Here is a 20,602-nt window from a genome sequence, read left to right on the forward strand (position 1 = left end):
TTAGCCTACTTATATTTGTGTAAAACACAACATTGTGTTACAGATACGTGAATGAAGCCAAGTGACATGATGTAACGTTACAACGCAGCTAGAAGCTAGGCTAACGTTAGCCTAACGTTACGTTAGAGATGTTATAACGTTCAAATACGTTGTTGACTTGCCTTAGAACAGATGTAGACATCCTTGTTTAATTTATCCACGTTTAGTTGGTGTTGTGGTCTACCGCATAACTTAATCCAGAGCAGATGACACTTATCTCGGTTAAGATGTGACAATGTATGTAAAATGTAAAATGTAATTTATTCCTGTGATGTCAAAGCTGAATTTTCAAAATCATTACTTCAGTGTCACATGATCCTTCAGAAATATAAAAACAGTTTGCTGCTTAATATTTTGGAAACTATGATAATTTTTTTTCATGATTCTTTGATGAATAAAAATGTCAAAAGAACAGCATTTATTTAAAAATGAAATATTTTGTAACATTACACATGTTTTAATGTCACTTTTGATAACTTTAATTAGGGGTGTCCATGGTTAACCGATTAACCGTTAAAAATTGCGTAACCGAGTGAAACATTTTGCTCGGTTAAGTGGCGTCAATGGCGTGCATTGAATTTAGTTGTAATACATTTTTGCACCACCAGAGACCGCTAGACCAGTTTTCTAATATGAAGCGGGCAAAGAAAGCGCGCGTCTGAGAGTGAAGGCTGTGCGCGAGCCAGAAACAAACATAGTATCCGCGCCACTGATCGCAGCACAATAATATCTGTCTGCAGAGCCGCAGAGCCACAGCTTTACCCCAGCAGTTTTACCACGCGCATGCGCAGTTTCATCACAACAGTTTTACCCGCAGAGTCCGTTTACCGTTACATTAACCCATACAATTTGTATTATGCATTTCCTAAACATGTACTTGCTAATCAAACACTTTATATGAACAAACTACTACTCTATAAAACACAATCGGTCTTCCGACCTTTTACTATTGTGTTGATATGCACGAGGGAGAGAGAGCGCTCATGTTGTTTGAAGGCGGTGAGAGTGCGCGCGTGCGGCCGGGGCTCTCTCACTGTTTGTTCTTATACGCCCTGTCCACTGATCTAAATAATTAGTTGTTACGACGACTTATTTGTTCCCACGTTTTAATAAATCGTGGACACGTTGAACTAATTCCCTCCCTCATTTTGATTTAACGAATTACAACGTGGCCAAAAACAGTTTGATACTATTAATTAGTGAATGCTAAAGACCTATTTTTTTGTGAATTGGTGAATATTCAGGTGAATTATTTCGTGGCCACGAATTAATAATAATTATTAAACTGTTTTTCTTACCTGTGAAGATAGCTCTTCAGTGAAGGCCGACTATTCTCGTACAGCTTTTAATTCCTTTTTTTTTTTTTTGTGTGAATTGGTGAATATTCAGGTGAATTGTTTCGTGGCCACGAATGAATAATACCTCAGCACGTTTTACAAGACCCTTCTCGATCGCAGCGGCAACGAGCACTTTGATCACTTGATTTAAAAAACAAAACATTTCAGTGCTAGATCACCTAAAAAAAAAAAAAAAAACGAAATGAATGCTCTGCTATAGTTAACTGGAGATGTTTTGTTTATTTGTATTGGTATTATGTCCCACCCGCAAATTACGCCTATCTCGCGCTGCGGCGCGCACACAATGGTTAACCGAGTATTAACCGGTAAGGGCCTCGTTTAACGGTTAATGAAAAACTTGAAAACGTGCAGCCCTAACTTTAATGCATCCTTACTGAAAAAAAAAATTCTGACTAACCAACACATTTTTGAACGGCAGTGTGCACACTCAGTAGGTTATTATTGCAATATAAACTGTCAGAGTGATCAACAAGGTACCTCTTCATTTACCAGTCGAAGGCGAAACAACTTTCTGCTATTATGTTTACTCCGTGGCCGTGCACTGTCAAGGTCTTCATCATATCTGTCGTGGTACCGGTCTTTGCAGCAATTATTTTACCGCAAATACTGCATCGCGCGCTGTTGGCATTGAGCCTGAGAAATGTAGCCACACTTTTGATCGACTTTTCCACATCTTTAAGGTATTATGTGTACGTGTGTGCAGTGCTCGCGTCTCATGAATATGTGCGCGGAGAGTTTGTGTGTGTGTGCTCGCGTCTCATTGAGTATGTGCGCGAGTTTTGTGTGTGTGCTCGCGTCTCGTATGCGCGTGGAAAGTTTGTGCTTGCGTGCGCGTCTCATATGAGTATGTGCGCGGACAGTTCCGCGCTTCTCGTGTGTGTAGAGTTACGCAAACTCTACACATGTATGTGCATGAGCGACTTTATGTGTGTCGTTGTGCATTTCATATGTATTTGTTTGAGCACTGACGTTGACGGGTTAACCCCTTAGGTATCGAAATCTGGTACCGAACATCATGTCATTTTTCGATACTCGATAGTAGAGGCAATTCGATCGGTACCTAAAAAGTATCGAAACTCGGTACCCAGCCCTATCTACGAGGAAACTGCATTGCCTTTTCCTCAAAGGCCAAGCGTCTTAAAAATAAGCGCTTTGATTATCGTGAACAAGAAATAAGGTCTTTGGAGCATCAGCAGACCCAGTCTTTCTCAGAAGAGGCTGCTCCGAATTTGTTACTGTTGAAAAAAGAATACAATAGCCTGTCAATGTCCAAAGCTGAGTCCATCATTCACAGAACTAAGCAAAATTATTTTCATTCAGATAGAACTAGCCATCTGCTTGCATTGAGGTTAAAGGAAACTGAGTCCAAAGCAAATATTGATATGTTACAAAGTAGTGATGGCAAAATTGTTACAGATCCTAGGGCTATTAATAACACCTTTAAAGCATTTTATTCCACACTGTATTCTTCAGAGGTGGTTCTTGACAAACATGCATGCAAAACATTTTTAGAGAATCTGAACCTGCCTATCTTACCAGTAGAGGACAGAAACCTTCTGGAAGAACCTCTATTGTTGGAGGAACTTCACAATGCGGCCAAATCTCTTAAAAAAGGCAAATCCCCCGGTCCCGATGGGATTCCCCCGGAGCTCTACCTGGCTGTTTGGGATGTTGTTGGGCCCTTAATCTTGAATTCTATGAATTATGCTATTAAACATGGTATGCTTCATAGGGACCAGAACATAGCGCTTATCATTTTGTTACAAAAGAAAAATAAAGACCCATTGAATTGCTCTAGTTACCGTCCAATATCTTTAATTAATAGTGATGTCAAAATTCTGGCAAAAGCCTTGGTCTCCCGGATTGAGCCCCTCGTGGATATTTTGATTAATTTTGACCAAACTGGATTTCTTAGAGGGCGGCTGGCCGCTGACAATATGCAACGTTTATTGCACATCATTGAACATTCTCACACACTGACACTTGCGCCGTTTTTTCCCTTGACGCCCTCAAAGCTTTTGACAGACTTGAGTGGGACTTTCTATGGACGGTACTGGATCATTTTGGTTTCGGTCCTAAATTCATATATGCCATCCAAACTCTTTATAGTAACCCAACAGCCTCTATTTCAACAGGCGCATATCAGTCTCTACCCTTTCCATTACAGAGGGGTTGTCGTCAAGGCTGTCCCCTATCACCACTTCTTTTTGCAGTTTCATTGGAACCCTTAGCCCAAGCTTTCAGACAAAGCCAAGTTATTGCACCAATTACTTTACTTGGTTCTCAGCATTATATATCATTGTATGCAGATGACATCATTATGTACCTCTCAGACTTGGAGAACTCTATACCTAATGTCTTAACCCCTTGCCCAGCAGGGATCACTGGTGATTAGGGGTGTCAAAATTAATCGTTTCTACGATGCATCGCGATGCAGACGAGGACGATTCGGTTTCGGTTCAGTAATAGACCATAACCGATTATAATGTACTGACGCTTTTCTGACGTCATTTGTTGCGAACGTGCTTTGTCGCGGTAGCATACAATGGCAGAGGGAGGTGAGACGCGAGTGCGAGAAAATAAAAAATGCTCCAACTACTTTAAAGCCGACATCTGGGCACATTTCGGCTTTTATGAACAACCTGGTAAGCACGACCTGCAGAAGACACGCGCTGTGTGCACTCATGTCACGCACAAATAGAATATGCAGGAGGTAATACCACTAACTTGATAAACCACGTTAGCCGTTTTCACCCCGAGCTGTTAACGCCTGGCAGAGTCTGACTGCTTTAGAGTAAGCGGATGAGCTCCAACGTCACCCGAATCCGCAGCCAAAAACAAATCATCCACCCACCCAATAATTTTCTCTTATTTAAGTATACGCACCCGATGGTCAAATTACAATTATTCTGTGTTACGCGTGATTATAAATGGATGATCGTCACCTTCAACAGCGGATTCGGCGACGGTTGATGCGCGCATCTTTAACGGTAACATAATACACTGATTAATGAGCGCTGCTTTTAAATGAACATTTCTTTAAAACAATATTTATTTGACAGATTTCCTTTTCTTAATGGCATAAACAAGCTTTACTCCCTTGAAACTTGAACTGGAATGTCACTGTTTCTGTCACTGCGACTTCCCGAACAGGCGAGCACACGCACACACATGCGCGCACACATCACTTTTGAAGTAAAATTTTAAATTGAGGATGCGGTGCATCGCGATGCATCGTGATATCGAATTGAACTGAATCGATGACATGATAATTGTAATCGAACCGAACCGTGAGACCAGTGTCGGTTCACACCCCTACTGGTGATCCCAAATTTTTGTTGTTCAAAATTCATTATTCGTCAAATCATCACACTCTTACTTGATCTGGACAAACTCAGCATCATAAGGAAGGTTTAAGACTCCAGCTTCGATATTTGACCACTGTTTATGATTTAAGTGGTTTGCAGTGACATTCATTTCTTAATTTATGCCAGGAGTGCAAACTAATTCATCTGTAACGACCGTTGTTTTGAATAGAAATTATCACTCACAAAACATTCATTCTCGTCTTCTCCGGTTTATTTGTGGTCAAATACATATAATAAACAGCAACCGCCAGGGTTATTAGTCCAATAGTGCGCATATTTGGAGAAAAATGATTAATTATCACGTTAGTAAAATATTTTGATCATACAGAATAAAAATTCTATTCATTTTCCACTGAATTATGCGATCTGAAAAGCTGAAACAGCGCACAGAGCTAGATGTGTTTCTCCTCTTCCTGATTTGCGTCATACTTGACCTCAAATCTTTATGATTCGCTGAACAGCTGTCAATCATCTTCACGTGATTCAACGTAACCTCTTTTGTATGACGCGTCTGTTTACACTTCCTGATTCTGCACATCCATGATAACAAAGCGAAAGTGACATCTCTTCACCTGAAACTAATAAATGCACGATAAGAAGTATTTGTGTTTTGTGGGTGATTTTCGTGCGATTTGGGGTTTACATTAGAATTAAGAATGTTTACAGAATGCATATGGTTGTGGTTATAAGTTGCTATCCTAAATTCAAATAATATTTTTATACATTTAATAAATATATTCTTAATATTTGCTGCTTTTGTTTTTATGTTTGAGCTTATATATCTCAATATTAATAACAGTCTGGTTAATTTTGAGTCTTGAACTGTAAACTCTCAAGGGTTGGCTTTCTTAATATATGTGTGTTATGTGTCTATTCAGAATGACTTATGAGCAGCAACCTTTTTATTTTGGGTATGTCATGTATGCAGCACTTGCCAAAATTGGGGGTGATGAGCAAGGGGTTAAAGTCATTCCACCACTTCAGCAGCATGTCTGGATACATGATAAATTGGGATAAATCCTCCTTAATGGCCCTTAACAATATCTCTCACCATATTTCCCTTCCTAACAATATCATGTTTACTAAGTCATTCACATACCTAGGAATCAAAATAACGGATTCTCTGTCAAGAATCATCCAAGTAAATTTCAGTGAATTCAGCCAGAAAATAAAACTTGATCTTCAAAGATGGACTAACCTTCAGATCTCAATGCAAGCCAGAATCAGTACAGTTAAGATGAATATTCTACCACGCCTGAACTTCTTGTTCTTTATGATCCCATTCACACCACCTCCCAAATATTTTAAAGAGTTAAACTCTGCAGTATCTAGATTTGTCTGGAATGGCAGACAACCCAGAATACGTTTTTCTGTTTTGCAGCGCACAAAATTAGAAGGTGGCCTTGCCCTCCCTAATTTTCAGATTTATTACTGGGCATTCCAGATTAGAGCTATGCGAACGTGGACACACAAAGACAGTTAAGTGCCATTGAGAAGCATAGAATCAGCTATTGCACATCCCCATAGACTTCAAGATCTGCCCTTCACAGCCCAGCGGGCACCTTGATGTCAAAATTAGGTCAAAAATTAGGTCAAAAATGAAAGTCATATTGACGTCAAAGTGTCGATGTCAATTTGATGTCAAGATTTTGACCTCTGCTGATGTCATTTTGCCAAACAAAAAGGTGAAATGCATGGCCGTACATTTATTACCAGCTTCACTTAAAACTAACCAGATTTACTGTATTTAACTTCCGGTTTAATGAAATCATATTTTGTATTTTAAAGTCACCATGATGGTGGTTAGCGTTTGCTTTAGTTGTGCAGGAGGGGTAAGGGAGTGACGCAAGCACGGTGACTTTTATTTTGACGGCGCGACGGACCTTTATTTTGGCGGCGCTGAGAACGCCAGAGCAAACAATGCTCGCATTCTCTGTGTTTATTATTTAGCGATCTGTCTAACAGTACTGTTTAATATCTTATTAGATAGAACTGTTATAGAAAGTAGACAGTATATGAAAAAAGGTTATTAGCCTACATAATCATGTTTGGCTTGGTCCCCTCAAAGTTGCGTTGGATTTTCTCTTCAGCATAAAGGTTTAGAGACCCATCTATCACTGTTTTCCATGTTTGTTAGTTTATGGAGTAAATATAGGCTGTAATCTGTGTGTTTACATTCTAGCTGTTTAAAAATGGCGGGTGCTGCTGGTGTTCCGCGTGCGTTCGGTCAATCAGCGTACACTAACGTCACGGGTAGTTCCTATAGTGCTGGTTTAGACCCTACTCTGAAGTAGGACCTAAATTAGTTCCTACAAATGGAGTTCCTAGAACTAAAATCGTTCCTAGTTCCTGCAGTGCGAACACGCCGACATCCGGGTACTATAGCCAATAGTTCTAGGAACTGTGAAAAGGTTCCTCCGGTCGGAAAGCGGCTAATGTTTAGCTGGATTGATCCTGTCAAAGATCCTAGAGGGGCAGTCTCAGTAATCTATAATTCTTTACTCAGTAGTGTTCATAAACCTTTAAAGATACTATCAACGTGGGATTTGGAACTTTCTTGGTTAGGATTCCATCCAGACTGGGAAACAGTGTGGTCAAACCTTGGCCTTACTCCTAAAAACCTTAGTCATGTACTTATTCATTTTAAGACTATTTATCGTTTCTACTACACACCTTACAAGCGATATCGCATGAAACTTATACCCAACCCATACTGCAGTTTCTGTAACACTGATGCCACTGGTATATTTCTATGTTTTGGGACTGTCCAATGATTCAACCATTATGGAAGTATGTGATTGTTATGTTACATGATCTTAAGTTACAGGTCTATATTTGGATTTGGAACCCTGTTTACTATTATTGAATGATGATTCAAAGTACCAATTTTCTTTATGTGAAAAAAGTGTTGGGTTCACTGCTGCAAAAAAAGCTATTTTACAGCAGTGGATAACCCCAGACACAAATCTGAAACCATTTTGGATAGTCTCATTTCATTATATAGTTTGCCTTGAGTGTACAACTGCAAAGATCAATAAGGCAAAGACAACCACTGTAAACACCTGGATGAATATAGCCTCTGCCCTTAAAGAGCTTCTTTGAATACAGTCAATATGAGTTTGCTGCCAGTGTTTGTTAAGTGTGTTTGTGTTCTGTGTGCATGTGTTTTTATTTTACTTTATTTTAATTTTATTTCTATCCTCGTCCAAATGCTCTCTCGGTATGATATGTGTTTATTGATTGAAAATAAAAAATCATAATCACAAAAAAATACATAGAGTAAAGCCGCCTCACAAACAGCTCGCGGGTAACAAAAGTAATTTTTCGTGGATTATATCGCTTTAACAGTCAAAAACATAAGAAAATGATGTCAATTTCGGTCTTGGTGAGTATCCTCTAAACACAGTCGGTTATGTCTTAAATAAGCTTAAATCGCATGTGACCGTTTAATGAAAACAGGATCCGTGCACTAGCTCTTAAAGGGACAGCAGCCATATGTGTCTGTCATTAATTTGTTTGTCAAAACAACAGAACATAGCTTTCATTTTAAGGAATCAGGAATTATAGCCTATGTATTTAATTTAGTCAGGACTAAAATACTACCCAGTGTTATTTTACATGTGATTACTTTATTCAGTCTCTGTAGTATTTCTGAATACTAGTTTTAGACCTAAGCAAAAACTTATCTTTATTGGTATCTTTATTCTATTGTATTTATTTGTGCTACTTTTTTCAATTTAATTCAAAGATTGAAATCAAGCTTCCTTGAGTTGTGTAAATTCTTAAGAACAAAATTACCCCATTGTAAAAATGCAATGAGTAAGCATACATTTAGGCGAGATAAATGTAATAATAATAAAAAAAAAGTCTAAACTCCCCCCTCAAATTAAAAATTCCCCCCCATAAGAATCACCTAAGGGGGGATTTCCCCCCCCATTTTCCAAAATGAAATTCAGGCCCTGGACTTTATTTAAATCATTTCAGACTGCTCTTATGAGGACACTCGACAAAACGGACATTTTGGCATCATTTGTGTGTGTTATGGTTTGTTGAAGCCCGAAAGAGTACTCGATACTGACGCGCGTCTTTTCTGTGAGTCGTGTACGTGTGTGTGTGTTAATAGGCATGGTCTAGTCTTGTCGCGCTTGAATGGTTTAAAAGCATTCACATTAATAAGAGTGTGATCATACAACGCTAGTCAACAGGTGACCGGAAAAAAAAACGGATACTGCGTAATTTTACGCAACTTTTTTATTTTTTCGGTGCCGCGGTGGGCAAGTGATGAAACCAGTGTTGCGACTGAACACCATGTAACACCGACTATCGTAGCAAGCCTAGATCTTAGCTACTCATGCTTTTCACTTTTCATTAGGGTTGGGCGGTATTACGGTAATATCGGATACCGCGGGATCTTAAAATAGCACCGGTATCAGTTTCAATACCGTCATTACCGGCACTTATATAGCCTATAATATATATCATTTATTTATTGCCTAAAAAATGCTTATGTGTGGTTGCAGTTTGGCAATATTTCTGGTTCCAACCGAATGAGAAGGGAGAGGCGGTAAATACGAGAGATGTAAACACTTCTAACCTAATGTCGCATCTCCGAAACAACCGCCCACTCACTGCTGCCAGGATGCATTTTGTTCTCGAGTTCATTTAATAAGCGCATTAAGTTTCGTATTTGTTAAAATATTATTATGTTATTTTTTCCATCTTTGTTGATTATGAGAAGTGAACAGCACAAATAAGATGGGATGCATCGGGAGTCAGACGATTTGACCACTTCAATAAATTTCGTTTTGTAAAAGGCCTCTTTAAAACGAATTTCGTTTTGTAAAAGGCCTCTTTAAAACGAATTTCGTTTTGTATATATTTTATCTTAATTTTAATAAATTTTTCATCAACCAATTGCCTGTATAATCATGACATGATGGGCATGCCGCGGTCACTTGCATTGAAATCTCATAAATTAACCGAAACTCAGTGTAGGCTATGCCTCACAGACATGACAAATATATATAAATAAAGCTTGAAATTTCTTTAAACGAAACAATTAAAAACGAAAGAAATAGGCTACTCACTGATTAGGCTAAGTAATCCATGATGTGCATTTTTCTCTAGGCGCGTTCATACGGAGATGCGATCATCAATTTCATTAAACGAAACTAGGCCTATTCAAAACGAAAATAAATAGACTAGCCTACTCTCTGTAATCCATGATGTGCATTTCTCTCTATAGCGTTCACTACGGAGATGCCGATCGTTAATTTCTTTAAACGAAACAATTCAAAACGAAAAGAAAAAGGCCACTCTCTGATTGTGTACCGGTAATGATGTGCATTTCTCTCTATAGGCGGGTCAATGACGTATAAGGATTTTCAACAGGCCAATTTTAAAATACGAAAATTAACAATATATATTGCAATTGTTCAATCATTAAAAATGTTGTGTACATATAAATTCAAATAAAAAATTTAAATTAAGTGATTTTAGTGTTTTTTCATCTAGATGAATTGTCCATAGGCTTAAAAAATGTCATGTGTGGCGACCGTGATTTATTCTAAAATTAATTAATTTCCTTAACATAAATGTATTTTTTTTACATGTTCTCAGTAATTAAAGTGTTTAAAAACAGAGTATTTGAATTTCTTTTGAGTTTTTGTATATAATGATCTCATATTTTTGTTCTGCAATTTCAGTCGCCTTCTAAAATGCAGTTAACAGACTTATTTTTCCTGTAAATCGCATAAAACTGATAGAAATGTTTTAAAAATATAATTTACTAAAGCATACTGTATCAGTGATTCATATTTCAGCCACAGAAATAAGATATTTTATTTTAAATTTAATACAGTGATAGCTTTTATTGGTCGCTCCACATAAGTGGTCGCTCCAAATGACACGAAAACCTTATATAGTTAAAAATCTATTTAAAGAGATCAATGAACAATACATTTTATACAATTTTTTTTATTTAAACCAGATTTTATACAAATTTCACAGAATTTTCCTGAACATAAACATTTTATAAACTCACTTTTATAAAAAAAAATCACTTCACAAAAACAAGTGCACCATTTAATTTAACTTGACTTAGAATTTCTTTCTAACAAATAATAATGTTATAGATATAAATTATTTAATAAAAGTATTGTATACAGGTAACATTTGGAGTCAATAGTTTTTTAAAGTAATTAATACTTTATTAATCAAGGACACATTCAGTGTCACATTCAGGCACAGGCTATAATGTTCCGAAAGATTCTATTTCAAATAAATGCTGTTCTTTTGAACTTTATATTCATCAAATAATCCTGACATATAAAATGTATCACAGTTTAAAAAAAAAATATGAACATTGATAATAATCAGAAATGTTTCTTGAGCAGCAAATCATTAGTGACCCTGGATCACAAAACCAGTCACAAGTCGCACAGGGTATTTGTGCAAATAGCCAACAATACATTGTATGGGTCAAAATTATCGATTTTTCTTTTATTCCAAAAAATCATTAGGATATTAAATAAAGATCATGTTTTATATTTTGTAAATGTCCTACCATAAATTTATAAACATTTATTTTTGTGAGTGAATATAGCAATATTGCAAACATAAATGGACAACTTTAAAGGCGATTTTCTCAATGTTTCGATTTTGTAGCACCCTCAGATTCCAGATTTTCAGTTGTATCGGCCAAATATTGTTCTATCTTAACAAATCATACATCAATGGAAAGCTTATTTATTCAGCTTTCATATGATGTATAAATCTCAATTTCAAAAAATTTACCCATGTGACATTGACCCATTGAGTGGTTTTGTGGTCTAGGGTTACATATTAGAATTATTTCTGAAGGATCATGTGACACTGAAAACTGGAGTAACGATGCTGAAAATTCAGCTTTGATCATAGGAATAAATTACAGTTTACTATATATTCACATAGAAAACAGATATTTTAAACTGTTATAATATTTCACTCTTCTCCTATCAAGGTACTCTGCTCTTGTTGCAGGGTCAGAATTTTTTCGCTTGGCAGTGGCATCTGGTAAAATAAATTAAAATAGTTTTAAATAAATAAATAGGCAATAATAAATACACTACTAATAAATGCATTATTACTAAACTGAAATTACATGCTCTAATTTTTTTTTTGTTGCATTTTTCTCATATTGTACAAAGAGTATACACAAACTGTCTGAAATCTATAAAAAATATCCCAAATTGCATAAAAATCTATTCCAAATGATACTAAAGTAAAGTACTTTTTTTATATAAACCGTCAAGTGAATATAAAAGCATAAAACTGCCAATCTAGGACATATATCTATCATGGAAAACAGTCTGCAGTGGTCGCACCACATGATATTTGGTCGCACCACATGATATTTTCAAATTCAGTCATAATTTACAGGCACAGAATTGGCCACCTAAACAAAACAAGCTAGCTTGCCAAAAAAGGTCACTATGAATTTTATAATAAAGATATATATTTGTAGAAATAACTTTAATATTATTATTTTTTTGAGGTTATACCACATGACATCCAAATGTGGCAACTACATACCAACCATTACAAAGGTTTTTTTTTTTTTTCCAATTTGAGAGAATTACAAACCTGCTTGCTGCTTCCATGGGTCCTTGGTAAATTGGTTTATGATGTAACTTCCTGTGTTTGAATAGTTTTCAACATATAAGTCCCAAAATGGTAGTTCCTTGATGGTCGCACCACATGATATTTCATAAAATGGACATCATCGGACAAAGTTTGTTTGTATATTATGATGGAAATATAAATACAAATGCTTTGATTTTTTTGAAAGGATTACAAAACACTTTGGAAATCATGCCAAATAGTGCAGAAAATAAATTTGAATAAATTCAGAGTAATTTCAAAGACGTTTTCAAAACAGAAGTTATGGCCGGACGGTCGCACCACATGATGTTTTGACACTTTAAATAACAAAAAAAATAACAAATAAGTAAAGGCTTTTTAAAAGTTAAAGTGAGTACATACATGGGAGAGGTACTATAAATATACAGTATCTTTTTATGCATTTAAACCCATTTTTGCCTGAAAAAATGCAATCGGACAGAAAATTTAGGCGTCACGTCATTGACCCAGGCGCGTTCACTACAGAGATGGCGATCGTCAACTTCCATCTTTGCAGAAAAGTTTTATTAATAAAAATCAATGGACACGCGTCACCGGATTACAAAGGCACTTCTTGCTTGTTGCACGCAAACAGATATTATGTTGAATAATGGTGGGCTCGAGCTCATAATAACAGTTAATGCCGTCGGCCGGACTCAGACACAACGTGCACGGGTTGGGCTTGATTTTTTATTTTATTTTTTTTGCCCGATCTGGCATTCAGTTTCTGAACGGTGTAGGCACAAGCCAACAGTTTGGTGACGCCGTCTGAGCCCATTATGTCATAATTTTTAATTAGTCACGGTAATACCGTATACCCCGGTAAAATAGGGAGGAGGTTTGACGGTATCAAAATTTGAATACCGCCCAAGCCTACTTTTCATATAATCAACATAGATGGAATAAAAAAATAAAATAAAATAAATAAATATATATATATATATATATATATATATATATATATATATATATATATATATTATATTTATATTTATAATTATATATTTATATTATTAAACATAAATATGAAACTAAATCGTTTTCTTTAATGACTGGGCTACAACACGTAGGCCTATAGCCTACACAGTACAGAGAAATCTAATGTTGGAGCGGGATTTGGAGCGAACACCTGTTGTACCCCACCAACCTTTAAATTTTACTGAAGATAGTTTGCAGTTTCATCAGGCAGAAGTCAGCTTCAAGAATCACAAGGAGTGATTACTCCAGTGATCAAAAGTAGGCCGCTTCCCCTTACATTTACAAAAATCACAGCAATTATACCCTTAACCAAAGTCTAAGCTTTGTCATTGCTTCAGGTTGAATGATTCTGATTGGTTAATAAATATCGGTAATCACACATTTTCTACACATAGATAGACTGAAGCATATCTCCATCAATTATGCGGCTGACATTCGGACCCTGAATTTAGGCACGTCGTGACCTTCCACAGTTGTAGTGATTGTAATGAATAGTAATTGGACCAATTTTTGAGTCTCTAGGACCAACTCTATAGCGCCACCACCAGTTCAAAAACTCAACATTAAAAGGGTTATAGCTTTTGAACCCTTTGATCTAGATGTGAATGTAAATAGATGTAAGACGTAAACAATACTTAAGGTGAATTACAGTAATTATTTCATAAACTTATTTGATAATTGTACGTACAGTAAGGGAGTTATAGTCAAAATTTCACATGTAGTAAGTCAGTCTGGTCACTAGGAACATGCTACAACCTTTGGATAATAAGAAATCCCTTTGGTGAATTAATGTAATTTGATTCTAAAAATATTTGTGTACAGTATGTGCAGTGAGGCAGGTTTCCTATCCTATCATTATAATGCAGTATAGTATATAATGCAAGTTAGTATGCCATTAAAACAATACTTTCCCACTTTGATCGATTGTGGAAAATGTAGTAGTTGATCATATTTGTTGTCCACATCATGTAGCTGCTTAGAATGTGCAAAAAAAATAGCTTTATTGCACATATAATTAAAAAAGTTCTTAAAACGCGAATATGCGAATAGGTAGAGCATATAATAACAAACCAAACGTGAAAAAAACGGTGCAGGTAAAGTTCCCGGTGAACATAGGAACAGTTTACAGAGAGTAAAGCTAGGTCAAAAAACAGCTCCTCGGCGCTGTGTACTAGCTGTTACACCTGCATTATGTTAAGTTAGATTTGGCAAAATTCAACAGTACAGCTCTCAACTGGAGCTAGGCCTATTGATGATTATTTATCGTCTCTACTCTGGCTCGATAACAGTATACCAGTGGACACCAAAGTTACTGTCATAGCTACGACAGTGGAGTTATGCTAAGTAATGTTAGTTATATAAGGTACGTGTGCTAGTGATGCATGCTTCATGACAAAAAAAAACAACAACAACAATTGCCATCAAAAAGAAAAAAGCCCGATTACCTGTCCAGCAGAAATAAAGCCATCATGGCGTCACTTTTCAGCCCCATGAGGTCCCTCAGTTGTCGCCACCGCTGGAAAGCCACGCCGATATTGACTCTCGTCTGATTTCTAGCTTTATCCAAAGACTTTTTGGTCATAGCCTTTTCGTATACTGTCTTCCTTTTTTTGCCTTCGCTGAATGTATATGCAGGTACTAGGAATTTTGACTGCTCTTTCTCTGCCATAACTGTGTTTCTTCCTAGCTCCCGTGCCTCTTCCCCTCCTCTTCAAACGGGAGCGCGCATGTGGTCAGCTCCTGTCCTGTAGCAGCAGGGGTGGTAGCCATGGTAGCGAGGGAGAGTGACAGTCGCCCAGCCAATCATTTCACTCATTCCGAATGGAAATAAGTAGTTGTGAGCTGGTAAGTCCCGCCCATCCGTAAAACCCCAAGTGGACCTCAAGATTGTAGTAAAATGATGGCAAAATTCAAACGGGACCAGAAGATAATTATTTTCTCACATTCACTTGCATTGACGATTTTTCGATCTAGAGGTCCAGTGGGGTTAGCGGAAGGGGCGGGACTTACCAGCTCTATTGCGCCCTGAGAGGACTACAGACACTCGATTTTTATAGGCTACTATCTTTTTCAGAGTTTACATTTTAATTATGTATTGGTATATAAAGAAAGTTTAAAAAAATTTGGAAAAAAAAACCTGCCGCACCTGACTTTATTTATTTTTTATCTTATTTTTTCACCACACGAGGGTGCAGTTTCCAACAATAACAAAGGCGAAGCTTGATGACGCTATGAAGGAGGTGACGATGGGAGATGTCGTTTTAATGCGTTTTCACCATCTAGCGATGTATCTAAATGGAATAAATAAATCATTATCACGGATGAGGTAATTTATTCGTTTTTGTATTACCTGCAGAGGAGGTTTTCGCATACGTATGTCTGATCGTATTATGTCATCATAATTAATGAACTGCAAGGAACGTGAAATGTAATGCTATATTATTACAGGCATGTGGTGTAATTCATAGCCTATCTATTAAAATCATCTTTACTGTAACTTTTACGTTACTTGTACAATAAAAAAAAAAATTATTTGCTTACCTGTCTATCAATACACTCGCGAGAGCAGAGTCGCTTTCAAGTCCAAGATAGTCGCGCAGCTCTCTCCATCTCGAAAACGCCTGGCCGATATTTATCCGGGTTTTATTCCTCCGTTTGTCACACAGTCTGCGTGTATCCGAGTATGGACGCTTTCGTTTTGTTGGCACTTCAATACTCGCCAAAGAGTAATCGTGATCCATAACAGCTACAGTCTATGGCGGAGTCCCAATTCGCATACTATCCGTCCTAAATAGTATTCTTGAGGTCGGACATCCGGGACTTGTGCTCCCATAATGCACTGCGCACGCATAGCAACCGCGGCGAAGGGTAAAACAAACAAGCGCCCGCCATTAAGCAACACACTAAGCGGAAGACAAACGAGCGCTTAACTCTTTTCCTTTGGTTGCAAATCATGCCGAAAAACTGTTGTGCAAATCATGCCGAAAAACAATCTCAACTCTCAGATTCTGTCACTTTTATTACGAAATTCAGACAACAAATAGCGTTTTGGCGCTTGTAAATGTGACGCGACAGATCCCTAGCGGCACGTGAACCGATCTTCTCTACTAGCCAACAGTAAAACACGAATGAACGATGTTGAAAGATACAGTACAACTTACCGAAATTTATATTCCTCATACATAATATCGACCAATCAATCAAACAAAGGGGTCAATAAAACAGCTGGAGAACAATTATGTCACATTAACATTACATTTACCTCAGGAAATCCATTTGATGATCATAATATAGGTTAAGCACGTAGTTGGCTAGAAAAACAGCTATATAGGGAGTATTTTGCTAAATATAAATAATACTGCCAGCTGATGGGGCTCTCTGTATGTTTTCAGCATTAGGCGAGTTGTTTTTTTCTTGAGAAAAATTAAAGCCTATCTTGCGTAGCCTAACGTTACCTAATATTTATCCAAATGAGTCAATATTAAGTCAAATCCCAATAATTGAATTGAAATAATAAAAAAGCGTAACGTTAGCTTACCAGAAATTGTACCATGTAAACATTAACATGTTGTCACTAAACCTAATAAAATTCAGTTTAGTTACTAAAATGTTTTGACAATCAAAATACACTTAATGTGATGCAATATTATTTTTTTTTCAGACGCTGTAAGAAGAAGATCTGTATTCATATACTAGCGCCTTTCACAGACATGTAACGTTAGCTAGTCACAAAGCGCTTTACATGAGTGTTTTATTACATTCACTTCTCACCACCGACATACATTCGCATACACAGATATCATTCATCATTAATACAAAGTAGTCCGTTAGTATCCATAATTGACATAATCCACAGCAAAACATCTGTGAATAGATACCTTTTTGATTTGCCTCGGGCTTTGCCTTCGGTTTGTTTTACCCTTCAAACACGGCGGCGGCTTGTTGCTACGCAGGTCACATGATTTGTGACGTAACGCCGACCAAGAGAATGCGAAACTAGAATTAGTACGTCCCAAATCGTAGTATGTTGAAATGAGTATTCCAAAGATACCCGGATGGTCTACAATTTCCGGTTAGAATTTGAAACGGCTAATATTGCCCACAACCCATTGAGCGCTGGAGGTGCTTTGTGGTGATGTAAACATGGTGTGGTGATCCTGTTGAGAGTGAGGAGTTGTCGTCACGGTATAGAGCCCCTCCCCTCGATCCGCCATGTTGGCAGGATTCCAGCGGCAAAACATAATTGTTTACGTGTGTTGTTAACTCGGTAGTAGAAGAGGTTTTTTCGCAATTCCGCACTGTTTTACCATGCCTGGAAGTAAAAAACTGCTCCAGTGTTTGTCACAAGAAGCCAAGCACCGGAATTAGGCATTTCTCAATAGCAAGTACGCAAAGTTCGGACTTCAATGCCAAGTCCAGCTCATGACTCCCGAGGATGCGCATCTATCAGCTCGCTCTGTATGTAACGTTACATTTTAGGCAACAATAAAACGAAATGTGTTATAAAACACTACACTGCCTCTTTTCGTTTCTATTTAAAGAAATCTTAAACATTAAACAAATGTGGTTCAGGCAACGCATATTTATTATATTCACTACATGTAACGTTAGCATATTTATAACAAAACATTTTTTTTTTAATTGTTACATTTAAATTGTTCTTTTCGTTTAAATAGCCTAAATATAAAGTTATGAAATTTCACTTAGCCCTCAGTTTGGCCAGGGAACAAGATTCACAAGACCAAAGATCGCCCGTTAGGTCAACACAAGACGAATTATATCTCATGTTATGGCGCTTTTCCACTGCATGGTACGGCTCGGTTCGGTACGGTTTGACTCGGCGCGGAACGGTTCGGCTCGCTTCGCTTTTCCACTGCGTGGTACGACTCGACTCAGTACGGCACGGTTCAGCTCGCTTTAGTTCGGTTGCTTTTCCACTGCAGTTAGTACCGCTTCAAAGTGGGTGGGACTGATCGTTATAGTTGCCGTCTCTACTACCATGACATCATCATATTAGATGCGAATTTTTCATTCCTTGTTTCCCCATCCGCTCCTCGGCAACCAACGAGAGGAATGTGCACCTCGTCGACTGACCACGATTCAGCCATTTCTTTTTTGGAAGTTTATACTCTTTTTTTGAAGCAAATACTTTTAAAACAGGTGCTACAGCGTTGGCTGTTGTCTACTGGCTATTTAAATCTAGCGGGTTTAGTGTCTCGTGTCGTAAATACAATGACGCTGGTAGAGATGATTCTGTCTGACCAATCAGTGATCTGCAGTGTTTTCACGTCACATTTTAGTATCGGTACGGTACGCTTGGAACCTCAACAGAGGTGGTACCATTTAAAGCGAGCCGTACCGTACCGTACCATGCAGTGGAAATGCGCCATAAGTGAGCCGTACTGAACCGAGCCGTACCATATCATGCAGTGGAAAAGCGCCAAAGCGTGCCGTACCGAACCGAGCCGTACCGTACCATGCAGTGGAAAAGCGCCATTATATCTTCTCCAAATACCGCTGTTTTGCGCTTGGTGTGAGCTTGTTCCTGTAAGGCCCCTTTTCTTTCGCCTTATCTTTTTGCATTGCTTTACTTTCTTCCTTTTCTCTTTCGTATTCGTAGATCAGTCTCTGTCCCGCCGAAATAATAAATAGTCTAATAATAATAGCCTAATAATAAATGCGCAAAAGAGCTCTGGAATGTTTAGTCGCGCTTCTGTGAAGTTCTGAAGGCGTTGCCCCTGGCAACCGATAGCGTCTCCTACCATCATGGCCAACCGGCTCAGACCCCGCCCAAATCAACCCAAGTCGGCACATGACTCCTCACTCTCAATAGAGCTGGTAAGTCCCGCCCCTTCCGCTAACCCCACTGGACCTCTAGGTTGAAAAATCGTCAATGCAAGTGAATGGGAGAAAATAATTATTTTCTGGTCCCGTTTGAATTGTGCCATGAATGTGAACATATGTTGTCTGTGAATTTTTTATATAACTTTTCGTGTAAAGAATGCTACAATTTAGCGGGTAGAAGTTTGATACGGGTAGACTTTGTGTGAGAGCACTTTGTGGACTACAACTCTTCGCTGCTTTCGACGCGTTTGAAACGTCAACACCACTAGCACACGGACTAGCTCACGGATCCCGCTAAACATGGCTGTGTCTTTGGTGCACTTCACTGCCTTCTTTCAGGGAGAGGACAAAATCATTGAGGTTGGCGAAAACCACGGGTAAGTCAACTTTATGGGGTGACGTCACATAGGCGACATGTAGTCTTTCTCGTTATGTCTTTTCCACAACTGCTAGCCGAAGAATCATATACTGTCAAACTCGTAACATGAAAAGTTATATAAAAAATTCACAGACAACATATGTTCACATTCATGGCACAATTCAAACGGGACCAGAAAATAATTATTTTCCCCCATTCACTTGCATTGACGATTTTTCAACCTAGAGGTCCAGCGGGGTTTTACGGATGGGCGGGACTTACCAGCTCTATGGTGGTGATGAACAATCATGTGAACAATCGAGTCCGAGCTGCGTCAATAGCAGAGGAAAGACCGCGAAATTTAAAAATACGGCTGTATTTTGCAGCAGCGGAGATGCGCCCTGAGTTTTTAAGTGTAAGAATTAAAATGTTTAACCCTAATTAAAGTTATATTTTATTGTATCGTAATATTAATGGATTTATGTTGTGCCAAAAAAAGTACAGTGTTTATCTTGTAGGGTAAATAAAAAGGCTCTAGTACAGTGTCATGCAAGTGTCTTTTTTTATGTATTTCTTTTGATGTTTCTGTCTTAGATTTATACCTTATTACAAACTCTTATGAAAATAAACACCTTTTACTACACTAACCATAGTTTAACCACACTGACTTATTTGTAGTAATACTGTGGCTGTACAAATGTTAACTTTATCAGTCCAACTTTTACTATAGTAAAAGCATGGTTCATTTTCATCGGGGTATTTTTGAGTATTATACATAAGTATAAAATTAAGTATAAAATACGTTAAACAATAGTTAGCCTATACAATATATAAACTTTAAATATTTTAACTCAGAAAATAAGTAGCTTTCGTTACACACATTGCACATGAACGTCAGAACCAGCCGCCTCACAAACGACCTGCGTTTGGTTGCCATGACGACGCCCTGCTTCACTCCTCAATTGCAAATGTATTGTGAAAAAAACAATGTGGGAAAA

General features: G+C 37.7%; 2 protein-coding genes across 3 annotated transcripts in view; one reads left to right on the forward strand and one right to left on the reverse strand.

Moving 5' to 3' along the window:
- LOC311072439 (uncharacterized protein) overlaps positions 1-15,177 on the reverse strand; it is a 96,672-nt gene extending 81,495 nt beyond the window's left edge. The window contains exon 1 of one of the 2 annotated variants that reach the window (XM_084097457.1): positions 14,848-15,177. In XM_084097457.1, the coding sequence (XP_083953583.1) occupies positions 14,848-15,071 (224 nt within the window). In that variant the 5' untranslated portion in view covers positions 15,072-15,177. The remainder of the gene's footprint in view (positions 1-14,847) is intronic. The other variant, XM_084097458.1, reaches the window with a different exon arrangement.
- LOC311077578 (B-cell receptor CD22-like) overlaps positions 1-20,602 on the forward strand; it is a gene marked incomplete at its 5' end in the record, with an annotated part of 296,388 nt that overhangs the window by 164,490 nt on the left and 111,296 nt on the right. The gene's annotated exons all lie outside the window — the stretch shown is intronic.

Source organism: Abramis brama (assembly GCF_963993115.1).
Source record: "Abramis brama genome assembly, chromosome: 2".
Classification (NCBI taxonomy): domain Eukaryota; kingdom Metazoa; phylum Chordata; class Actinopteri; order Cypriniformes; family Leuciscidae; genus Abramis; species Abramis brama.